Genomic DNA, 20,820 nt, shown 5'->3' on the forward strand with positions numbered 1-20,820 from the left:
AAAAACGATCAAATTATCGGAACTTATTTTTTTGTTAAAGGATATAAGGAACGATGATGAGAAGAAATTCGATTTGGTAATTTCAATAATTGTTATTATCTACTTTCTTTTTTTTTATCTGATTTCATGATTTTATTTAAAAGTTATTTTTTAATCGCGTAATAATGAGATCGTATTAATAAATAATAATATATCTAAACTAACGTTATGTATTGGTGGAAGGGAACGTTATCGTATATTTATTAAACATCAGAAACAGTTTTCTTCTTTGAATAATGATAATTCCTCGCAAAAGTTTCACCAACTAAGAGTGGAAATATCAAAGATGCCTCAGCATAAATCTGAAAGAGAAGAGGAATGTAAATCTCTGTAATCGATCATTATTTTTGTTATTTTTTTTCTTTCATAAGATTGATTATTCTCTTACTTTTACTGGGGTCGCATCTTTTCGAATTTTACCCCAAGAGACCGCCTCGTCCGGGCGTGCTCCGCTGTCGCTACCATCAAATTCTGAAGATGTGTTTAGAAAAACAGCATAGTCAGCACCATTTCTCTAGAATAGAAAATAATTAGATAATATTCTATAACTATGAATAATTTTTTTTTTACTTACCATTAAATTTGCATTACAAATGTGATGTTTTATGACACCACCTCCAACTATGATCATTCCACTTTTGACTGCTTTAGTAGCCATTGTATTTAATCGTCTGAGATCTGTAAATATAAATAATACAAACAATATTATTTATTTATTAAACTTATTGCTGTCTTATAAAAGACCAACATTTACCTGAAAGTATATCTACTACTAGTCCTGGATTTTTATAAGAATGAAAATACATCATGTCACCTAAACTACCATCCGTTAAAGCCGGACTAAAAACTGGAATTTTATTTTTTGCTGCCCAATAATATATTGATTCCTCGTTATTAATTTCTTCTCCTAATCTACTTATTATTTTAGATGGCGTCCATAGAGTACCCTGTCAAATAAATTATAATTAGAGAATTAAAGTAAAATAACATAATTAAGTATATCGTAAGAATAATTTTATACTTGTTCTTTCTGTTCGACTAGCATAGCATCTAATATTGGTGTCACCCAATCTTCAAACAAACAATAATTGTCATTAGGAACTAACAGGTTCCCTATTCGATTAATTCCAATGTCTCTAAGATCTTTTCCATTTAAGTGGAAATCACCGATATAGGTTGGCGCTAAACATTTAATGAGATCTTCTTCTACTCCTCCCGCTGTTGTAACTATGCAATCAACCTAAAGAAATAAATTGATTAATCTTAATCAATAAAATATAAATACATATATATTATAAATAATCAATAACCAACCATTTTATGCTGAACAAGGAATCTTATTGTATCTCTAACACCGCAAGAAGCCATGTTAGATGTATATCCTAAGAATATTGTACATGATGATTTTCTTTTAATAAATTCATCCTCTTCTAATTTGTCAATTTGATCTTCTTTAAGAGGTATACTTCTGGCAATTAACATACGGTTAATTTCATTTACAGCTAATCCAAAGTTTGTCGCTTGGAAACCTGAATTTTTATATGACTCAAACAGATTATGATAATTGATTCCATTGTTCCAATCATATCCTGAAAAATAAAAATACAATGTAATATTTATGAGATTATTCATATGCATTATTATAAAAATGTAGGCTATATAATAGCATACCCTTAACCGTAGGCGTACTGCTTGGAAAAGGAGAACTGTGGACCAGCACAGCATCTTTAACAAATTGTGGTACTTCTTCTGTAGTATTATTTTCCTTTGTGCTGTTCATTTTGTAATTTTTTAACAATTTGTACTAATAAACAAGTTTATCTTTATTATTCATACACAACATATAAAATAATCTTACTAAATAAAATAATACTTATTTTAAATTACATTTGCACTAAAATACTTTTTTAAATTACATACAATGACAAACATTTATTTATAAATACACATAATAATTAAATTTTACAATGGTTAATTATTTGAAATTCACAATTCACATGTAAATACATAGAGAATAACATGTTTGCCCTGATCAAGGATACCAACTTACCAATCAACACAAGAATTACCATATACCTTTTTGGTAGATCAAAAATTTCAGACTGATCGGTTTTTTAAATATTCAAAAATAGCCGAATATTTATTTGGGACATTTATGCTCAAATGATTTTATTTTGTACTTGTTTAAAGATTAAAAATATAGAAATGATTAAAAATAAATACCTGTTACTTTGAAATGACGTTGATCACATGATGGCGCTTCATGTAGTCTAACAGTGACGCATTTAATAATTGCTATAGCATACCTCTAAAGTTATACGTTCCAGGGTAATTGTATTGATGTGAAGTTTTTCAAGGAAATAGAAGGAAAGAGAGAGAAAGGGAGAGTAATTTGTTAATTTAATAGTTCAATAATACTTTTTATCTACTTTAATTAGAAAAATCAAAGTAGGAATACTAAAAGATATTTGGAAATGGGTGATATAAAATCATTTTTTCACCAATGGTGTGGAAAAAATGGAAAAGATCCAATATTTGATGTAAGACCAACAGGTAAGTGCTAAATAGTTTTTCTATTAACTTTTATTTTACATCTGTTAATTGTAATTAACAGAAATTTTTTCTCAGGCCCAAAACATAGGCAACGGTTTCTGTGCGAATTACGTGTACCAGGATTCGACTATGTTGGTGCAGGCAATTCGACTAATAAAAAAGATGCTCAAGGAAATGCAGCTAGAGATTATGTTAATTATTTAGTTCGCGCAGGACATGTCAATCAAAATGATGTCCCTAAAGATACATCAAATATAATGCCACCGGCATTAGGGCCAGATGTCAAATTGGAGCCGTTACCTCCGATAAAATCAGTCTTTCAAGATGGAATGGGTCCTAACGACATAGGCCAAGCATATCGACCATATAATGAACATGGTCAAAGTAACTATACATATATAGATAGGTTGGCCGATCAAAAGAAAGTAGAAGACGCAGAGGATGTTGATGTTAATTCTGGGATTCATGGAAATTGGACTATAGAAAATGCAAAATCAAAACTGCATCAGTTTATGCAAACTAACAAAATTAATGCAGATTATAAATATACCCCAGTGGGTCCAGATCATACGAGGTATGAAACATCCCATCAGAGCCCTTTAGTTTCAAGTATGGATTGGACCTCTGGTGCTCTGATAATATCCAAAATCCTGCTTAGAATCCAAGTTTAATTACAGCCCAATATGGATATAATGTATTTTATACCATTTGAACATGATCAAGACCATTTTGGATTACATAATTAAAGTTATCTCTAAAGCTGGTACAAGAGGAAAATATAAAACTCTCTTGTGCACAGATGGCAGGTGATGGTATAACCAAAACTTTTATTGAAACGATTCAATAATGGTTTTGGTGCAAATACTTCATAAAATGTGATCCTTCGTATTCCAAAGTGGTCTTGGGTAATTTCAAATGGTAAGTTTTCAATAATTTGCATAACAACCTTACTCTAATTTATTGCTTGCAATAAAAATACGTAGATTACTTTTTACGCTAATATGCATTATGTATTTTATATTAAAAATATCTTTTCAAGGAGTTTCATGGCAGAGATGACGTTCTATGTAAAACAACTTGGACGAAGTAAGTTCTATATCATAGATAAATAATCTGTTGCATTTAAAATAAATAATATGAAACAAGTTTTCATTATACATAATAATATCAATTTTAGATGTAACCGGCCGTGAGACAGGATCTAACAAGCAAACCGCTTCGAAAAGCTGTGCCTTGTCCATCGTCCGACAATTATATCACCTTGGTGTCATAGAAGCATTTAGTGGCACTTTGAAAAAAAATAAAGATGCAGAACAAATAAAGCCATATCCAGTTAAAATCTCTCCAGAACTGGAATCTCAAATTCATGATCTATTGAGAAGCTTGGATATACAACCTGTCCACATTAAGCAAACAGAGGTATAGTATACGTGATTATTTTTCACTACATTACTTAGTTATACTAATCTAATTTATTTGTCATAATAGAATTTAAAAAAAAGTCCAACAGAACAATCTTCGCTATCTCAACCAAGCATAGGAGTTTCATTATTAACAAATCAAATTCTAGATGATTTCATATCATCTGTACCCCAACCAGCAGGTGTAGTTAGTTGGTCTCCTCCACAACAAAATTGGAATCCATGGACTGGATGTAATATTGACGAAGGACCCATGGCAATGATGACTTTAGATAGATTATCAGATGAATTAATGCATGAGCAACGAGAAAGACTGCAACAAGATTCTAAATTACTAAGTAGCATAAAAGATAGGTCAACTTTACCAGTCTTTCTAAAGAAAAATGAGATCATGAATGCCATTAACGATAATCCAGTCATTATCATTCGTGGAAACACAGGCTGCGGAAAAACAACTCAAGTTTGCCAGTTCATTTTAGACGATTATATTGCGTCGGGTCAAGGTTCATTATGCAGTATTGCTATCACTCAACCGAGACGCATTTCAGCTGTATCTGTGGCAGATCGTGTCGCAGCTGAAAGATGCGAAAGTTTAGGACAATCGGTTGGATATTCCGTACGCTTTGAATCATGCCTACCTAGGCCCTATGGAGCTATTATGTTCTGCACTGTTGGAGTACTTTTGAGAAAATTAGAAGGTGGACTTCGAGGAGTGTCTCATGTAATTGTTGACGAAATTCACGAAAGAGATGTTAATTCAGACTTCATTATGGTTGTTCTTCGTGATATGATACACATGTATCCCGATCTAAGAATTATTCTTATGTCGGCTACAATTGACACTACATTATTTAGCGAATATTTTAATAATTGCCCAGTAATTGAAATTCCTGGCAGATCGTTTCCCGTTCAACAATATTTCTTAGAAGATTGCATACAATTGACTAATTTTGTTCCACCGATGGATTTGAAGAAACGTAAAAATCGTGATTCGGATGATCTACCTACGGACGGAGAACCCGAAGAAAATTTAAATAAAGTTATTAGTGCTGATTATTCTATTCAAACGAAGAATGCCATGGCACAACTCACTGAAAAAGAAATAAGTTTCGAATTGATAGAAGCTTTACTTCAATATATAAAAGGACAAGGTATTCCTGGTGCAGTTCTAATTTTCTTACCTGGTTGGAATTTGATATTTGCATTAATGAAACACTTGCAACAACATCCTATTTTTGGTGGGATGAGTTATATTGTTATTCCTTTGCATTCGCAATTACCAAGAGAAGACCAAAGAAAAGTATTTGATCCTGTCCCTTCCGGTGTGACAAAAATAATATTGGCTACGAATATTGCTGAAACTTCTATAACAATTAACGATGTAGTTTATGTAATAGATTCGTGTAAAGCGAAAATGAAATTATTTACTTCTCATAATAATATGACCAATTATGCTACCGTATGGGCAAGTAAAACAAATTTAGAACAACGTAAAGGACGTGCAGGTCGTGTGAGACCTGGATTCTGTTTTCATCTTTGCTCAAGAGCAAGATATAATCGAATGGATGAACATATGACTCCAGAAATGTTTAGGACACCTTTGCACGAGTTAGCATTGAGTATTAAATTATTAAGACTAGGTAGCATTGGAAAATTCTTATCAAAAGCAATCGAACCACCACCCATAGATGCTGTAATTGAAGCTGAAGTTGTGTTAAGAGGTAATAAAACATTGAGTCATTTTATTCCTACTTTGTAAAATAATACATATTTTTTTATTTTAGAAATGAAATGCTTGGATAAAAATGATGAATTGACTCCTCTCGGCAAGATTTTAGCTCGCTTACCAATAGAACCAAGATTAGGAAAAATGATGATTCTGGGATGCATGTTCCGAGTTGGAGATGCACTTTCCACGATGGCTGCAAATAGTACAACATTCCCTGAGGTGTATAATATGGCTCCTGATGTAAGACGATTGACCACGCAACAAAAATGGTTTGCAGGAGCAAGATACAGTGATCACGTTGCTATGTTACATGCTTTCCAAGCATGGGAAGATGTTAGAGCTTCTGGGGAATATGCTGAGCAAGCTTTTTGTGATTCAAAGAATTTAAGTTTACCTACATTGAGAGTAACGTGGGAAGCAAAAGTATGTTAATCAAAAAATGTGGTATATTAATACATAAATCAATTTAAGAACTTAACATTTTGTTTATTATACAGAATCAATTACAAGCTCTTTTACAAAGTGCTGGCTTCCCTGAAGAGACACTTTGTCCAAATCTATTAAATTATCAATCAGGTGCTGATGTTCAACTCGATACAATTACTGCTTTATTATGTATGGGATTATATCCAAACGTTTGTTATCACAAAGAAAAACGCAAAGTTCTTACTACCGAATCGAAAGCAGCGCTTATTCATAAGACGTCCGTTAATTGTAGCAACTTCGAGCAAAATTTTCCATTTCCATTTTTCGTATTTGGAGAAAAGGTAAATTAATTGTGTTCAACTTAATTAAATGCAATGAAATTAAATTAAACGCTCTAACATAACAATAACAATTTTTAGATTCGTACAAGAGCTGTGTCTTGTAAGCAAATGACTATGGTATCTCCCATTCATTTGCTACTATTTGGATCTCGGAAGGTAGAATACGTGGATGGTTTAGTAAAATTAGACAATTGGATTAATTTAGATATGAATCCTCAACATGCCGCAGATATTGTCGCATTAAGACCTGCTTTGGAAAGTCTCGTTATAAGAGCCGCTAAAGATCCAGAAACGATTTTAGATTTGAGCTCGATCGAACAAAAAGTTAGTCAATTTAAGGACAATAGAATTTCTTAAATATAGAAAAATAAAATTTATTGAAATAATTTTTCTCTGGTTTGTAGGTGTTAAATGTGATTAAGTCATTATGTGGCATGAACGCTTGTAGATATGAATTAGATCAAATCAGTAGCAGTGGATTTCAATCACGTAGATCTCAAAGAGGTCATACAACTGGTTATACTAGAGATGAAGCAACTCCACTGAAAATGATGCGAGGAAACGGTGGATATCGTAGACCTTCGGGAAGTTTTAGAGGAAATAATTTTGGTGGAAATTCTGGTGGATATGGTAATGGATATGGGATGGGCAATAGTCGATTTGGAAGAGGTGGAAATTGGGGTGGTGGTGGTGGTGGTGGTGGCGGCGGTGGCGGAGGCGGCGGCGGAGGTGGTGGTGTTGGTATGGGCGCTGGTAATATTGGTGGTGGCAACAATAGAGGAAGATTTCGCGGAAGATATTAAATATGATAATTAATAATTATTCTAATAGTGGATGTTAATTAATGTTTTACATAATTTCATTTTTCACATATAAATGAATGTTAAAAAACAAAATAGTAAATAATTCATTTAATTTAAGCACGATGTATTTCTTTATTGCTGTCAATATTATATAGAGTATTAATATTATAATACGAATTGTAATAATATATAATTCTCACCAAGAAAAAGAAAAAAAGTAACCCGAAATTATTTTGAAGTATGTCTTATGAATGTGTTTATTATAAAAATCAACGATATAATATGAAATATTTCGTGATCTTATGGAGCTGTGCAAAATAAAATATTTAAAGAAAATAAAAAAATAGATCGTTTGATTGTTAATAATATTTTCAATATTAATAGATTAAAATAAAAAGATAAAATTAACGATATATTATATCTCTGTCGATTAATCGAAATATTACAATTCGATTCTTTACAATTGGAAATGTGGTAGCCATGATTCGAAACAATATGGCCTCTGTGTAAATGTAGCTTTTACATATAACTAGTCAAATAAAGTAGATAATTATTAACGTAAGTAATTTAAATATCAATCTCAATATTATAACTATCGTTTATTAGATCTACTACCATGAAAAAAATCGATAATTAATGTTATTTTACAGATTCTTTTGTCTATTCTCCTAACAAGTTTATCGGCAAGTTTTTACATCGATTTACATGTCACGTGATCACAAAGAACGCGCGCGGAAAAATTTGAAAATTCTCGAAATATCTCGCATATAATTCTTTACGTAAAACAAGAGAAACAATTAATTTGTAAAATTTGTACGATGTCCAAACCAATTGTTTTCGTTACGGGTAACGTTAAAAAGTTGGAAGAATTTATTGCAATATTGGGAAAAAATTTTCCTCGTGAAATAACGAGCAAAAAGATAGACCTTCCGGAATATCAAGGTGAAATCGATGATATTTGCCGAGATAAATGTCGTGCGGCAGCAAAAATTGTTAAGGGTCCGGTCATCATTGAAGATACTTGTCTTTGCTTTAATGCAATGAAAGGTCTTCCAGGGCCATATATAAAATGGTTTCTAGAAAAACTAGGACCCGAGGGATTATACAAAATGCTTCATGGTTGGGAAGATAAAAGTGCTGAGGCTGTTTGTACATTCGCTTATTGCGAAAATGAAGATGAGAATACTCCGGTACTCCTTTTTCAAGGACGAGTTCAAGGTACCATCGTCGATCCACGAGGATCAAGAGATTTCGGTTGGGATCCGTGTTTTCAACCTTTTAATTATGATCAAACGTATGCCGAATTATCTAAGCAAGTGAAGAATGAAATATCACATCGTAGCAAAGCTTTAGAAAAATTAAAAGATTACTTTGTAAAACAATCTTAAAATCCGTTAATAAACGAAAGATCTTTGAAATATATGCATTCATATATATAAAATAAAGTACAATATGTAGATTTTAAGCTATCCCTCATTTTTATCGAATGATGCAACAAAGAAAAACATTTAATCATATTTCCAAAATATAAATATCTATTATAAATTAGATATCATATATCGTTGAGTGGTTAAAAACAATACTGATTTTAAAAAAAAAAAGTATATTTTTTAGATTGAATTTAGTATTAATTTTATATTATTTATCAAATTTACGCAAAACCTGTAACACTAACATTATTATTTATAAATACAAAATGAATTATCAATTATCGCATACATATATATAATATATACACATATATACATACGTATGTATAAGCAACTTTATTTGGTAAACACGTAATCTCGTATTTGTCATTTCCTTTATTTGTTAGTAATATCAAGCAATGTTCAGATTTAATTGGGATTTATAAGTTTTTGTATCCAAATATAAATGTTGACGAAGATTGTTGGAAAAAAAGCAACGAAATGAATAAATATTTTTAATTAATGAAATTATTTATTAAATGTGGTAGGCGTTTACTAGAAGAAAATAATTATTTCATCTTAAGGTTATCAGTAAGTCAGTTATAATAATCAGTATTAAAAATATGTATGTATATATATATATAACAACGGAATATTATACCAGGGATTCTTCGAGTATTGAACTTTCAATATTGTTGTTTCTTTTATCTCGATAAGTCGGCGTAATTTTTAAAATATATTATTCATATTCTTTGTACGATACTACGAAATGTAAGAAGAAATTTTTACATGATATCACACCTGATCAGATACATATATATTCGATCTAACACACGTTAGATATATTCTATATTTAAATCATATTATTTATAATTTAATTTACTTCTATCGCAAATGATATTAATAAATTATCACAATAAAAACATATTTAGATATATAAGAACTTTCTTCCCACAACCTTGATCTCTAGAAAACATAAATCATCGAAAAGATAATAATTTTTATTATTTCTTTGTATTTATTGCATTGGATAGAAGGAATTAAATCAATAGCTATTTTTACGCATTTACGATAAATTTGTTTTACCAACTTTGTAACTCAACAGGGGTGAACATTACGAATAAATGATCCCATAACTTTTGTATGTTCTAATTATCGCAAGGAACTTAATTTTTGTTGTTTATAGATTTTATATCATTTTTATATATGACTCATATGCAAGATAGGTACCTACTCTCTATCTATTACATATATATCGAATAATCTACCGCATCAATTGATACATTTAGCTCGACATTATTTATGTTTCAAAGAATTAATGTGCTCATCAATGTTTCTTTCATGTATCTTTCCTATATATATTTATTTGCATACATACCTATATATATATATATATAGTATATACTTAATCTACGTTTTATACTACGCACATACTAAATCGGAAAAACCAGATAAATATCTCATGCGGTTGTATTAAAAATACCGGGAAATAGAATATTAAATTTATTTTTCACTTAGGAAGTGCACGTGATTCTTTGACATTGTGCACATGAATTGATGATTTTTTACTATTATCAGTCAGTTACGCGGACTAAAAGCAAAGCAGATAGACCGATACGTATTAACGAGGGTTATCTTTAATACACTGATTATAAACAATATAGTTTACGTATAACACCCTTTCGTTTGGGGTTATCGAGTGCACTTTTGCATTTTACCGGCAGAACTTGTGCTTTTTCGCCTTATAAAAGAGAGAAAGCGTTGATAAATTTGACCAGTTTGGAGCAATGGGTCTTGCTACGAATGTGCTTACCGGTAAGTCGATTCTTAGCAAGTGAAAACAATATTGATTTTTATCATACAAAACGTGAACATTTTTCTAACGTAGGGAAAAAATAAATAACTGTTTAAAAAATTCGTCTTAAGTAAAAAATCGTAGACCTAAAATTTCTATTCTTTTTTTGTGTGCATAAATTTTGCTAAAATTTCATTGCAATTTTAAAATGACTTTATATCTGTTTATTATAATAAAAAAAAAAGTGGATTATTATTTTTCAAATATTTCATTCTTACAGCCTTGCTGGTGTTCATTGCTGGAACAACAGCGATACCAGGTATATATATTTTATAATTTAAAAATAATTATTATATTTTAATTTCTCGAAGTGTGTATAAATAAAATATTAAAAAATACGATAGATTTACTTTCTCATGGTTATATTAATTAGCATTTATTTGATGTCCTAGCACATTTTCCTCATGGAAAAACCGTGGTCTATAAATATTATGCTGACGTTAAGGCAGGAACTATCGAACCGCTACCATATGCATCACAATTTGGTCTACAAAGCACTCTTTACGTAAAACACGATACTAGTGATCCAACTTTGACAAATGCTTATTACATAAAACTTAGCTATTCTAAATTTGGGGTGTTTAATGGCCAATCGGCGCATTACGAGCGCGTCTCTAATTTTAATCCGATCTTGGAAGCTTCTAAAGCTCTCGAAGAACCATTTTTGGTTGTCTACGATGAGATCGGCAAGGTATTGTGAAGAAATGAATTTTATTTTTTGAAAAGTTGTCTAATTTAATTTAATTTTTCAGTTCCAAGGAGTGAAGTTCCAAGAAAATGAACCAATTTGGTCGAAAAATGTGAAACAAGCAATAGCCTCGACGCTTCAATTAGATTTTTCTTCGATAAAACTTCAAACGCAACCGGTTAAACCACACAGTTTCATAGTAACAGAGGTGGGTAACGACTGACGGGAACATCCCGTATAGTGATTAATGTTCTCTTTGGTTGTTACCACTAGAATACCATACACGGTGATTGTCAAGTTGCCTACGATATCCATCCGAAAGACCAGGTTAATCCCCAATCGAGTAATATTTTCGTCGTTACTAAATTGTACGAACCAAATAATTGCACCAACTTCGTTCAAAAAGTTATCGATCACTTGGAATGCGAGAAATGTTACGTAGAACCCGAGGTAAGGTTCATTATTTACGATACATTTTTATTTTTATTATTCATTAACGAATTACGTTTTTCTTCAATTTTAATATCATTTTTCAATAGAATCCTATGAGTACTGCAAGTCGAAGAGTTTTCGAAATTGAAAATCAAGGAGAGGAAGTTCTCATTACTAAATTAATTGGTCATGGAGTGGTCAACTATTTCCCATGGCAAGCTAGATCTGAAGCTCATTATCTTTTGAACAAGTAATTATCATAAAATTCTTATTCTTTCAATGAGCCGTGCTTTAACGAGAAATAATTTTTATTTGTTTGTTTGCTTTTTATAGTCAAACTTTGGTTGTGGAAAGTGTCGTACCTACAACACAAATAAATTTACCTGTTGTTAATTTCCAAACATGTTCTCTCATACGCGACGTTAGCTTCAAAAAGCTACCAGACACCACATATTTGACTAGCGAAGATCTTACTCAAGGAAGACATTTAATTAATTTTGAATTACTCATTCCTAAATTAAAGAAAATGTTGATCGAAGCTGCGGATTATCTCGAAGAAAATCATTTGGAATTGAAAGAACCTGATTGGAAACATAGTCAAACGGTCAACAGAATTTTTAGTACAATGAAACATTTGGATCTTAAATCTCTCGAAGAAGTATTTAATTCTATTCAAAATCCGAAGACACCAAAAGAGGTTGCCACTGTGTATGTATTTGATGTTTAGATTTTTACTAATGCGTATTTTTGGACAATCATTATAACTTCTTTTTTTTTCCCCTTTAGGAACATCTTCCTTCAAATTGTTCCAACTGTTGGTACCGTTGCCAGTTGTCTTTTCACAAAAAATGTTATCGTTAAACACCAAGTCTCCGATTTAAACGCTATTATGATGCTCCATAAATTGCCAATGCACGTAGAATCACCAAACGAACGACTTCTTTTGGATATGGAACACCTTCTTAAATTAGAGTCCGACGTGAGTACGGATGTTAAGATTGCTGGCATATTATGTTTCTCCAGAATGATTCACAAAACTTTCAAGGATAAAACTATCATCAATCAAATATTATTAAACAAATATCTTAAAGATAACTTCTACGAACATATTAAAAGTAAGTAGATATTTTCAATTACTTTTGTTCATTTATATTTTATGAATAATATATGAAAGAATTTTAATAAAAAATATAAATTTTATAGACGAACCAACGTATCACATGAAACTGGTTTACATATTGGCTTTGAAGAACGTACAGCTAAAACAGATTCATCCAATTTTGGAACCCATCATCCGTGGCAATTTAGTCCTCTCTGACAAACCTAATCACATTCGTGTAGCAGCTATTTGGGCTATTCAGAAAACGATCATAAATGATCTCCGTTACGCTCACAATTTACTTTGGCCAATTCTCGCAGACACCAGTTTGCCATTGACCGTCAGAATTGCTGCTTACAATGTTCTAATTAATCAATTGCCACATATGGGACGCATTATGAATATTTACTGGCTTATGGTTTACGAGAAAAACGAACATCTCTATAACTACCATGTGGCAACCATCAAAGGCTTAGCTAATTCCGTTGATCCTTGTCTTCGTCCAGTCCGAGAAATGGCCAGAAAAATTTTAAGATTTACTAGAATCAGAAATGCCCCTGGCCCTCTTTCTGTTAATTATTGCGTAGATTATGTTAATCCCAAATACGAATATGGTGAAACTGTTAAAACATCTCTTATTCTCAACGAACTTACTGGAATACCACAAGTTGGTTCTGTCGAATATACGTACATGTTTGCACGCAAAAGAACCCCTGTTATTGGAGTAAGTATTATATTTAAGATTTATAAATAGTTGTGAATTATTGATCATTGTTATTAATAATTGAAATGATCAAATATGAATGTTGTTTGTATAGATTTATTGGAGCGTCACTGGTTCGAATGAAGTCATGAAGATGATAACAGACCTTTTAACTGATTTTAAAATAACTGAAAACATTACAAATGAGAATGTTAAGAACATTTTTAAGAAAGTGGCTAAAAATATGCCATTGAATCAAGATATTAATGTGGATCTTACCATAACGAACAACGATCAAGTAGTCCAAATACTTCACTTGGAAAATAATAATTTAATCAAATTATTCGACAAAATCAAAGATTTTAAGAATATCCTTTCCAATGCTGATCTTAATATACAGAATGTCTTATACGATACATTCTACGAAATGCATGTACCTACCGATATGGGTCTTCAAGCTGTACTTTCCACGAGAATCCCACTTATGACATCTGCAAAATTGAATACTCATCTTACCGAAAATAAAGCAATTGTAAATCTGGGTCTTAAACTTGATGCTCGGTTATGGAGACATGGTGAATACTTTATGTCGATCTATAATCCGATCGTTGATATTTGGCAATCTATTCGTCGAGTTACCTCTAATGATATTGCCCTACCTATTGACATGAATATCGCTTACAATGCCAACATGTCTAGTCTCACCCTTACATCACCAAGACTGCCAGTAAATAAATATTCGATTTCTGGTATACTAACTCATGTGAAGAATTACGTTACTATTACCGATGATGATAATGATGAATTGAAGAAAAGTTGTGCTACTTGTCATCATCACGAAGTTGTCACAAAGGGTACAGAACATAAGAAATATTATCAAAGTGCTTACGATTCTAAGGATACTGGTCTTAAATATTCAATGTCAATCTTTGATTGCGAGAGTACAGTTACACCTGTTACTAAATGGGCTGATTGGATAAAAGCAATGTCATCGGAAAACAAAAATACTTGGTTGGTATAATTATATATTTATTAATTCATTTACATATATTTGTTCTCTATAAATATTAAATAATTATTGTTGTTTATTTAGGGATAGCAAGACTGTTCAATGGATCATGGGAGTTCGTCAACAATTATGGGACAGTTTAATTTCCCCTGAAATAGGCAGTTGCGGAAATCTGATTAAAATTGAACCAAGTGTCTTACATCCAACTTCGAGCGTAAGCTAAAACAAATTATAACTTCGCGCGTTTAGTTTTAATTCTCGTAAAATGACTATTATTTATATATTTCCACTATAGGTCGATGTTAGTTTGCGTATGAATATTGAAAATGTAGATCACTTGTTCGAAAAGATGCATGCTCTTAGCAGCAAGAGATTAAACGTTCGCGGTACTGTCGATGTTAGAGCAGCATCCACCAACACGACTGTTCGTTCATGGGACCTCAATGTTAACTTTGAAACTAGTCAAGGTTACGTTAATAACAATCTTAAAGTACAAGTTACTCGGGCCACACAAGGGGAAGATAAATTGAAGGTAATTAATTATTTTGATCATTTAAAATCGAGTTCAAATTGAACAAGTTTACTTTAGAATAAATACTTGGTCGATTAGATTTGCGTAGATGGGCAGCACAATTATCCGATATTCTCAGTCGACCCGTTGAAACTTGGCGTGACGAAAGAAGAAGTTAATACTAAAGTTTCCGTTACAATGGGTTACACTAACGACGATAAATGTGTTCGCGACGATACAGTAGTAACGCTAACGATGAAGAGCGAGTTAAGCGAAGAACAAAAGAAACAGATGTCTCACGATAGCATAAACGGTGCTTGCGCTAAAGATATTCAAAAAGAAGTCTACGCCACTGACCAGGGACACATTCCTAAAACTTTGAACTGCATCCGTGAAACAATCCTTTATACAACTATGAGAAAATATACTACGAATATTGTTTCTAAGAAGGTAAATAAAAAAACTTATTTTCTAAGTTCTTTCTCTCCGCATTATAATAATGAAATTATCTGTTTTAGATACCTCAGACTATAGTATCCAAACTAACTATGCTCGAGGATTCAGTTCGAGCTATTTTCTTACCTCATGTTTCTTATAACACAAATATTGAGCCTGATAAAATAAAAGTAATCGTTGAATATCCAGTAGGAACTGATAACGTAGACGTATCCGTTGTTACACCAACTCACGGTTACGAAATTACTGAAATACCATTTGGTAACAAATTGTGGAATATGTGGATGCTGAATACTCGCTTCCCATTAGTATTCTTGCAACAATTACTTAATGAACAAATGAGTACGATTATTTTAAATATAATTATTATTTATATGATATTACACATGGAATTATGCTTATAGATATGAATTATTTTTTTTATAGAAATCTGTACTGTATACCCTCAAGTTCTGCTTACGGCCGACAATGGTGTTATTCCTTACGCGGTTTCTGATCAATGGACTTTGCTATCTGGCGATTATACACATAACACTTATGCAGTTTTCGTAAAAGTTGTTCAAAACAATATACTTGCTAAAGTGTTCATTGGAGAACATACACTTGACATAGTTCCAACTGAAGGCAAACCAGTAGTCACAATTAATGGTAACGTAGTTAAGCAAATTGAGAAAGGTGTGTTAGAGCCTCATGATGCGTACACCAATTATATTTTCAAGTAAGTTATTAGATATTTTATAAATAATATTATATTAATCTTTTTTATTAAAATTCTAATTTTTTCTTTCTTTTATGCAGGGTTACCAACCATAACGAACATCTGATCATACAATCTCATATACCAATTGTAATACTCTATACTCCTAACAGCTTGACTATTACTTTAGACACTTCCCTTCAGGGTCTTGTCTCCGGACTCTGTGGACACCTGGATAATATGCATAAAGAGAAACTTCCTAAAATCTATAGTACCACTGTTCTTTGAACATTAAAGCATAACATTTCTTAATAAGTAATAATATATTTTGTTCTAAAATTTGATTTTACGTTTATATTCGCGTATGAGTTCAAACAAAAATTATTAGAATAGTTAGAAGTTAAGAGAAGAGAATAAATAAAATTTTACAATTAAGTTTCGTTAATACGATGTTTAATGTTTTTATTTAATTAATACATACCTAATTATTAAAATTCTTTAATTTAATATAATGCAGATTTATAATATTAAACAAAAGCGTTTAAATAATGCATCTAATATATTTTAATAAGAGAGTCCTACATAACAGCCTCCGTGGCGCAATCGGCTAGCGCGTTCGGCTGTTAACCGAAAGGTTGGTGGTTCGAGCCCACCCGGGGGCGATTTATTTTTTTTTGCATTTTTTCATATCCTATTATGTTCATTCAAACATACAAATTATAATGATTATTTAATATAACGCTATAAATATATAATACGTATAAATATTTTATTATATATATATATTGTAAGTCATAACTATACATTTAAAAGTCTTTTTATGAATACGGATTTACGAATATCACCCAATGCATCCAATTGTTACCGCATTCAAGAATGGCGCTCTAGTCGATATTTCGTGCACTGCTCGTGTGGAATCCATTTTTCCTTATCTACGCATGAACGCTGTACGAAGGAGAAAAGTGATTAATTCGAACTAGAAAGACACCATTTGTTACGTAAGTACTGCTAATACCGGTTTATAACATTTATTTAATATTATTTTATATTTTAAACTATTTTATTACATATATATATGTAAACACAATCATTTAATATGCCTTTTAAAATATTTAGTATTTTTTAACCGGTAGGTCGAACATTCATAAATTTCTCGCGTGTACTCATTTATCTACATACATGTATGCGTGTAATATAGTATATATATTGAATTTGAATGTTAATTATATAAAAGAATTGTTTTTTATTTTCATTTATACTTTTTTCATCGATATTTTATTGGTACTTTAAATTTATCCTATAAGAATTATTTTTAGGTTAGGCTCAATAATGTAAAGCTTGTTACGATTAATACTATTAGGGATATTGCATCAGAATATTAACTACATGATAAGGTTAATTAACTAATTTATTATTATTATTATTTAGTTGCAGGTAGTGCATATACAAAATGGGATCACAATTTTTTAATCGACTAGGTCAGTTCGGATTAGGACTAAGTCTTGTCGGTACTGCTGTTAGTACTGCGCTATATAATGGTTGGTAAACATTTGCTTGTTCACTGTTTTATAATAAATAATATTATAAAAATAATATGATTTCTTATATACATCATACTTGTTTTTTATTTTTTAGTCGATGGAGGACATCGAGCTGTCATCTTTGACAGATTTGTTGGTATCAAAAGTCTTGTAGTAGGAGAAGGAACACATTTTCTCATTCCTTGGGTACAAAAACCTATTATCTTTGACATACGTTCAAGACCACGAAATGTTCCTGTTGTTACCGGTAGCAAGGATCTACAGAATGTGAACATTACTCTTCGTATTCTCTTTAGACCAATACCTGATTCATTACCTAAGATATACAATGTTTTGGGTGTTGACTACGATGAGAGAGTATTACCATCTATTACAACTGAAGTATTGAAAGCTGTTGTCGCACAATTTGATGCTGGAGAATTGATTACTCAGCGTGAATTAGTATCTCAAAAAGTTAGCGAAGACCTAACAGAAAGAGCTACTCAATTTGGTCTTATCTTGGATGATATATCTATTGTAAGTAGTTTTATATAAAAATAAGTGGAAGTCTACTTCTACATCGGTTAAATTTTCATAAACTTGTATTTTTTCTAGACGCATTTAACTTTTGGAAAAGAATTTACCCATGCTGTAGAATTGAAACAAGTCGCACAACAGGATGCAGAAAAAGCTCGTTTCTTAGTAGAAAAAGCTGAACAACAGAAGAAAGCTGCTATTATTACAGCAGAGGGTGATGCTCAAGCTGCTAGTTTAATAGCAGAATCTCTTGGCAGTGCTGGTGACGGTCTTGTTGAACTTAGAAGAATCGAAGCTGCTGAAGACATTGCATTTAATTTAGCAAACTCTCGACAAATAACATACTTACCTTCTGGTCAAAATGTATTGCTCAACTTACCTCAGTAAAGAAAAAAGGTGAATTGATCAGTATATATACATTTACATACATATATATATATATATATATATATATGAATAAGTTGAGCATTTATATCGTGAAGGAAGATATTCGAGTACTGATAGCATATTCAATGTGGCAAATAATTCCCTGAAAGTGTTGCATAGCAGATATATATATATAGAACAATAGAATTTCATAATACTTTCAAATTAATTTGAAAATTTGTATTTCTTTTTTAATAATCATATATACTCTTATCCCTTTTATTGAACATTGTACATATCTTTGGAGATTAATCCTATACCGAATTAACAATATAGCCTATCATTTTTAAGTAACTAATACTTAAGTTTTAATAGCAAGAAATAGCGAACAAAACAAAAATTGTTCGCAGCAAAGAAATATTGTCTTTAATTGACTATTTAATGATTCTGTCGTTCATTAATCATTTACGAATAATTTGAATATTTTTCTATAAATATTTTTCATGAATAGTTAGGAATTTTCTAATTTCGTTGCATTTGTATATTCACGATACTTGTGAATAATGAATGTAACAAGACTAATGATACAGCAATATGCACACTGTTAAAAAAGTTATTTGGGATATAATATGCATATAAATAAAACCGTTATTAATTTGCCACTATGAGATAGAAACTGAAAGCATATTAATAAAATAATAATTACGTATACAATAATTATACATTCGCTAATGAACTTGTATCGAAGTTTTTCTTTGCTTGAGATATATAATTTTGATATTTTATTACATAGTTTCCATAAGAAAGGCATTCATTTTCAAAGATCATATTGCATTTTCACATTCGATACGATGTTTCTTTAATTATAAAATTCATCTGATGGTTCATCTCCAATTAAATGTTCCTTCTCTTAAGATCATAAAGTTCGAATTCTTTAACACATCGAGAAGGTCGTGCAACGTTGTTCTTTGATCGCTTATTGCGACCGGTCGTGCAGCGAATCATGATGATCAATCAAGCAACCGAAATTGATGAGAGATTATCTCAGTCGGTGTGCTTTCGTCTCGCGTCTGTCGGCAGAACCTGTTAACAGAGAAAACAATCCATCACAATTTGCCGATCACCGCGGGGTACCTTACACAGGTGGTCTTCGGTAAAAATTCAAGTTATATATCCAAGAAAATTTACCGTAGATTGTAACATATATAAGCTGTTGCTTCTGTGTATAAAACATTCAACAAAGTATGAGAAAAGATATGAAACTTAGATATAATGTTATTCATTTTTCATTATTTTCATAGACAAAATTGTAAGATGATAAAAAAAAGAAAATATTTAAATAGTCTCGCAATATTATTTTCTTCAATATACGTTAAAAACTCGTATTATTTTCAAAAGAGATTTATCGTAGATCGTAACATATACAAGCTATTGCTTTTGTTTAAGGAAAAATTCATACGAAATATTATACGAACAAAAAGATATGAAACTGTAACTTATCTTTTTTTTTTTTTTTTCATAACTATAAACAACGAAATTGTATGATGAAAAATAATTAGTAAACCATTTCGATATCTTCGTTATAATATTATCTTCGTCGATTTCACTTATCAGAGAATTGTCGCGATGAAAATGTAATAATAGCCTTTCGAATAGAAACATCTTAACGTTTGAATGCGATCGATATTGAGTATCTCAAGACCATAGAATTGAGAAAGACAAGAGAAGGGGGTGGAGGAGGAGGAGGAGCGAGCGAGCGAAAGGTTGCGTAGCATTTCTCATAGTAAGAAGGAGAATGTTGTTGAAAATCTCAGCTTGCCTTTGATCCTTTGCCTCGGTGAAATTGTTACCTGATTTTCATGAGTCAATAGGAGAGGAGTAAGAGGGAGAGGGAAAGAGAAGAAGAAGGAGGAGGAGGAGGAAGAGGAGAGATCGGTGTGGTAACGGCACAAGACGAAAGCAGATTAGCGTGAATAATGAAGACACGACACCGTGAAAGCCTAAGCGGTCCTCCTTAAGTCTACTCCTTCGAGTAGAAACCGGAAAGGAAGGATGCTGGAAGCGGGTGGAACCGGCAGAAAGGAGGTAGAAGCAGTTAATTACTCCTCCCATCCACGGGATAACGACTTCCCCTTATTTGTCGAGAGGCGCAAACAGCCGACCCCTCTGCGCGGAATCCCTTGCCAAGACGCTTTCCTAAATATATATATATATATCCTGATCCTT

The 20,820-nt window shown here is 31.6% G+C and overlaps 5 protein-coding genes and 1 non-coding gene across 7 annotated transcripts; 5 read left to right on the forward strand and 1 right to left on the reverse strand.

Moving 5' to 3' along the window:
• Nucleotides 1–103: 103 nt before the first annotated feature.
• On the reverse strand, nt 104–1,943 carry LOC106788380 (probable deoxyhypusine synthase). The gene is made up of 8 exons (XM_014751573.1): nt 1,927–1,943; nt 1,711–1,843; nt 1,354–1,628; nt 1,061–1,279; nt 794–986; nt 614–717; nt 428–553; nt 104–341 (listed from the first exon to the last, which is right to left on the reverse strand). The coding sequence occupies exons 2-8, from the start codon at nt 1,817–1,819 to the stop codon at nt 243–245; spliced, it is 1,125 nt and encodes a 374-aa protein (XP_014607059.1). The 5' UTR covers nt 1,820–1,843; nt 1,927–1,943; the 3' UTR covers nt 104–242.
• Nucleotides 1,944–2,337: 394 nt separating this feature from the next.
• On the forward strand, nt 2,338–7,388 carry LOC106788381 (dosage compensation regulator). 2 transcript variants are annotated; one of them, XM_014751574.1, is made up of 9 exons: nt 2,338–2,592; nt 2,668–3,166; nt 3,632–3,678; nt 3,770–4,011; nt 4,081–5,734; nt 5,798–6,165; nt 6,240–6,509; nt 6,588–6,833; nt 6,914–7,387. In XM_014751574.1, the coding sequence occupies exons 1-9, from the start codon at nt 2,514–2,516 to the stop codon at nt 7,310–7,312; spliced, it is 3,804 nt and encodes a 1,267-aa protein (XP_014607060.1). In that variant the 5' UTR covers nt 2,338–2,513; the 3' UTR covers nt 7,313–7,387. The 2 variants fall into 2 exon arrangements, with proteins under 2 accessions (XP_014607060.1, XP_014607061.1); XM_014751575.1 differs by lacking the exons at nt 2,338–2,592; nt 2,668–3,166 and adding an exon at nt 3,175–3,510 and having other exon boundaries at nt 6,914–7,388.
• A 383-nt stretch (nt 7,389–7,771) lies between these two features.
• On the forward strand, nt 7,772–8,730 carry LOC106788366 (inosine triphosphate pyrophosphatase). The gene is made up of 2 exons (XM_014751549.1): nt 7,772–7,870; nt 7,963–8,730. The coding sequence occupies exon 2, from the start codon at nt 8,131–8,133 to the stop codon at nt 8,698–8,700; it is 570 nt and encodes a 189-aa protein (XP_014607035.1). The 5' UTR covers nt 7,772–7,870; nt 7,963–8,130; the 3' UTR covers nt 8,701–8,730.
• A 1,701-nt stretch (nt 8,731–10,431) lies between these two features.
• On the forward strand, nt 10,432–16,616 carry LOC106788397. Its single transcript, XM_014751598.1, has 16 exons — nt 10,432–10,536; nt 10,797–10,835; nt 10,969–11,267; nt 11,329–11,472; nt 11,538–11,714; nt 11,804–11,946; nt 12,030–12,404; nt 12,483–12,811; nt 12,900–13,519; nt 13,614–14,509; nt 14,592–14,721; nt 14,803–15,039; nt 15,118–15,468; nt 15,537–15,816; nt 15,901–16,192; nt 16,273–16,616. Exons 1-16 carry the CDS (start codon nt 10,509–10,511, stop codon nt 16,457–16,459), a joined length of 4,527 nt encoding a protein of 1,508 aa, XP_014607084.1. The 5' UTR covers nt 10,432–10,508; the 3' UTR covers nt 16,460–16,616.
• A 143-nt stretch (nt 16,617–16,759) lies between these two features.
• Trnan-guu lies at nt 16,760–16,833 on the forward strand. The gene has a single exon. It is a non-coding gene; the product is annotated as a tRNA-Asn (tRNA).
• A 231-nt stretch (nt 16,834–17,064) lies between these two features.
• Nucleotides 17,065–19,851, forward strand: LOC106788400 (protein l(2)37Cc). Its single transcript, XM_014751605.1, has 4 exons — nt 17,065–17,169; nt 17,600–17,709; nt 17,807–18,228; nt 18,307–19,851. Exons 2-4 carry the CDS (start codon nt 17,622–17,624, stop codon nt 18,613–18,615), a joined length of 819 nt encoding a protein of 272 aa, XP_014607091.1. The 5' UTR covers nt 17,065–17,169; nt 17,600–17,621; the 3' UTR covers nt 18,616–19,851.
• Nucleotides 19,852–20,820: the final 969 nt, after the last annotated feature.

The sequence above is a fragment of the Polistes canadensis genome, unplaced genomic scaffold, assembly GCF_001313835.1.
Source record: "Polistes canadensis isolate GaletaPanama2010 unplaced genomic scaffold, ASM131383v1 scaffold_138, whole genome shotgun sequence".
Taxonomy (NCBI): Eukaryota; Metazoa; Arthropoda; class Insecta; order Hymenoptera; family Vespidae; genus Polistes; species Polistes canadensis.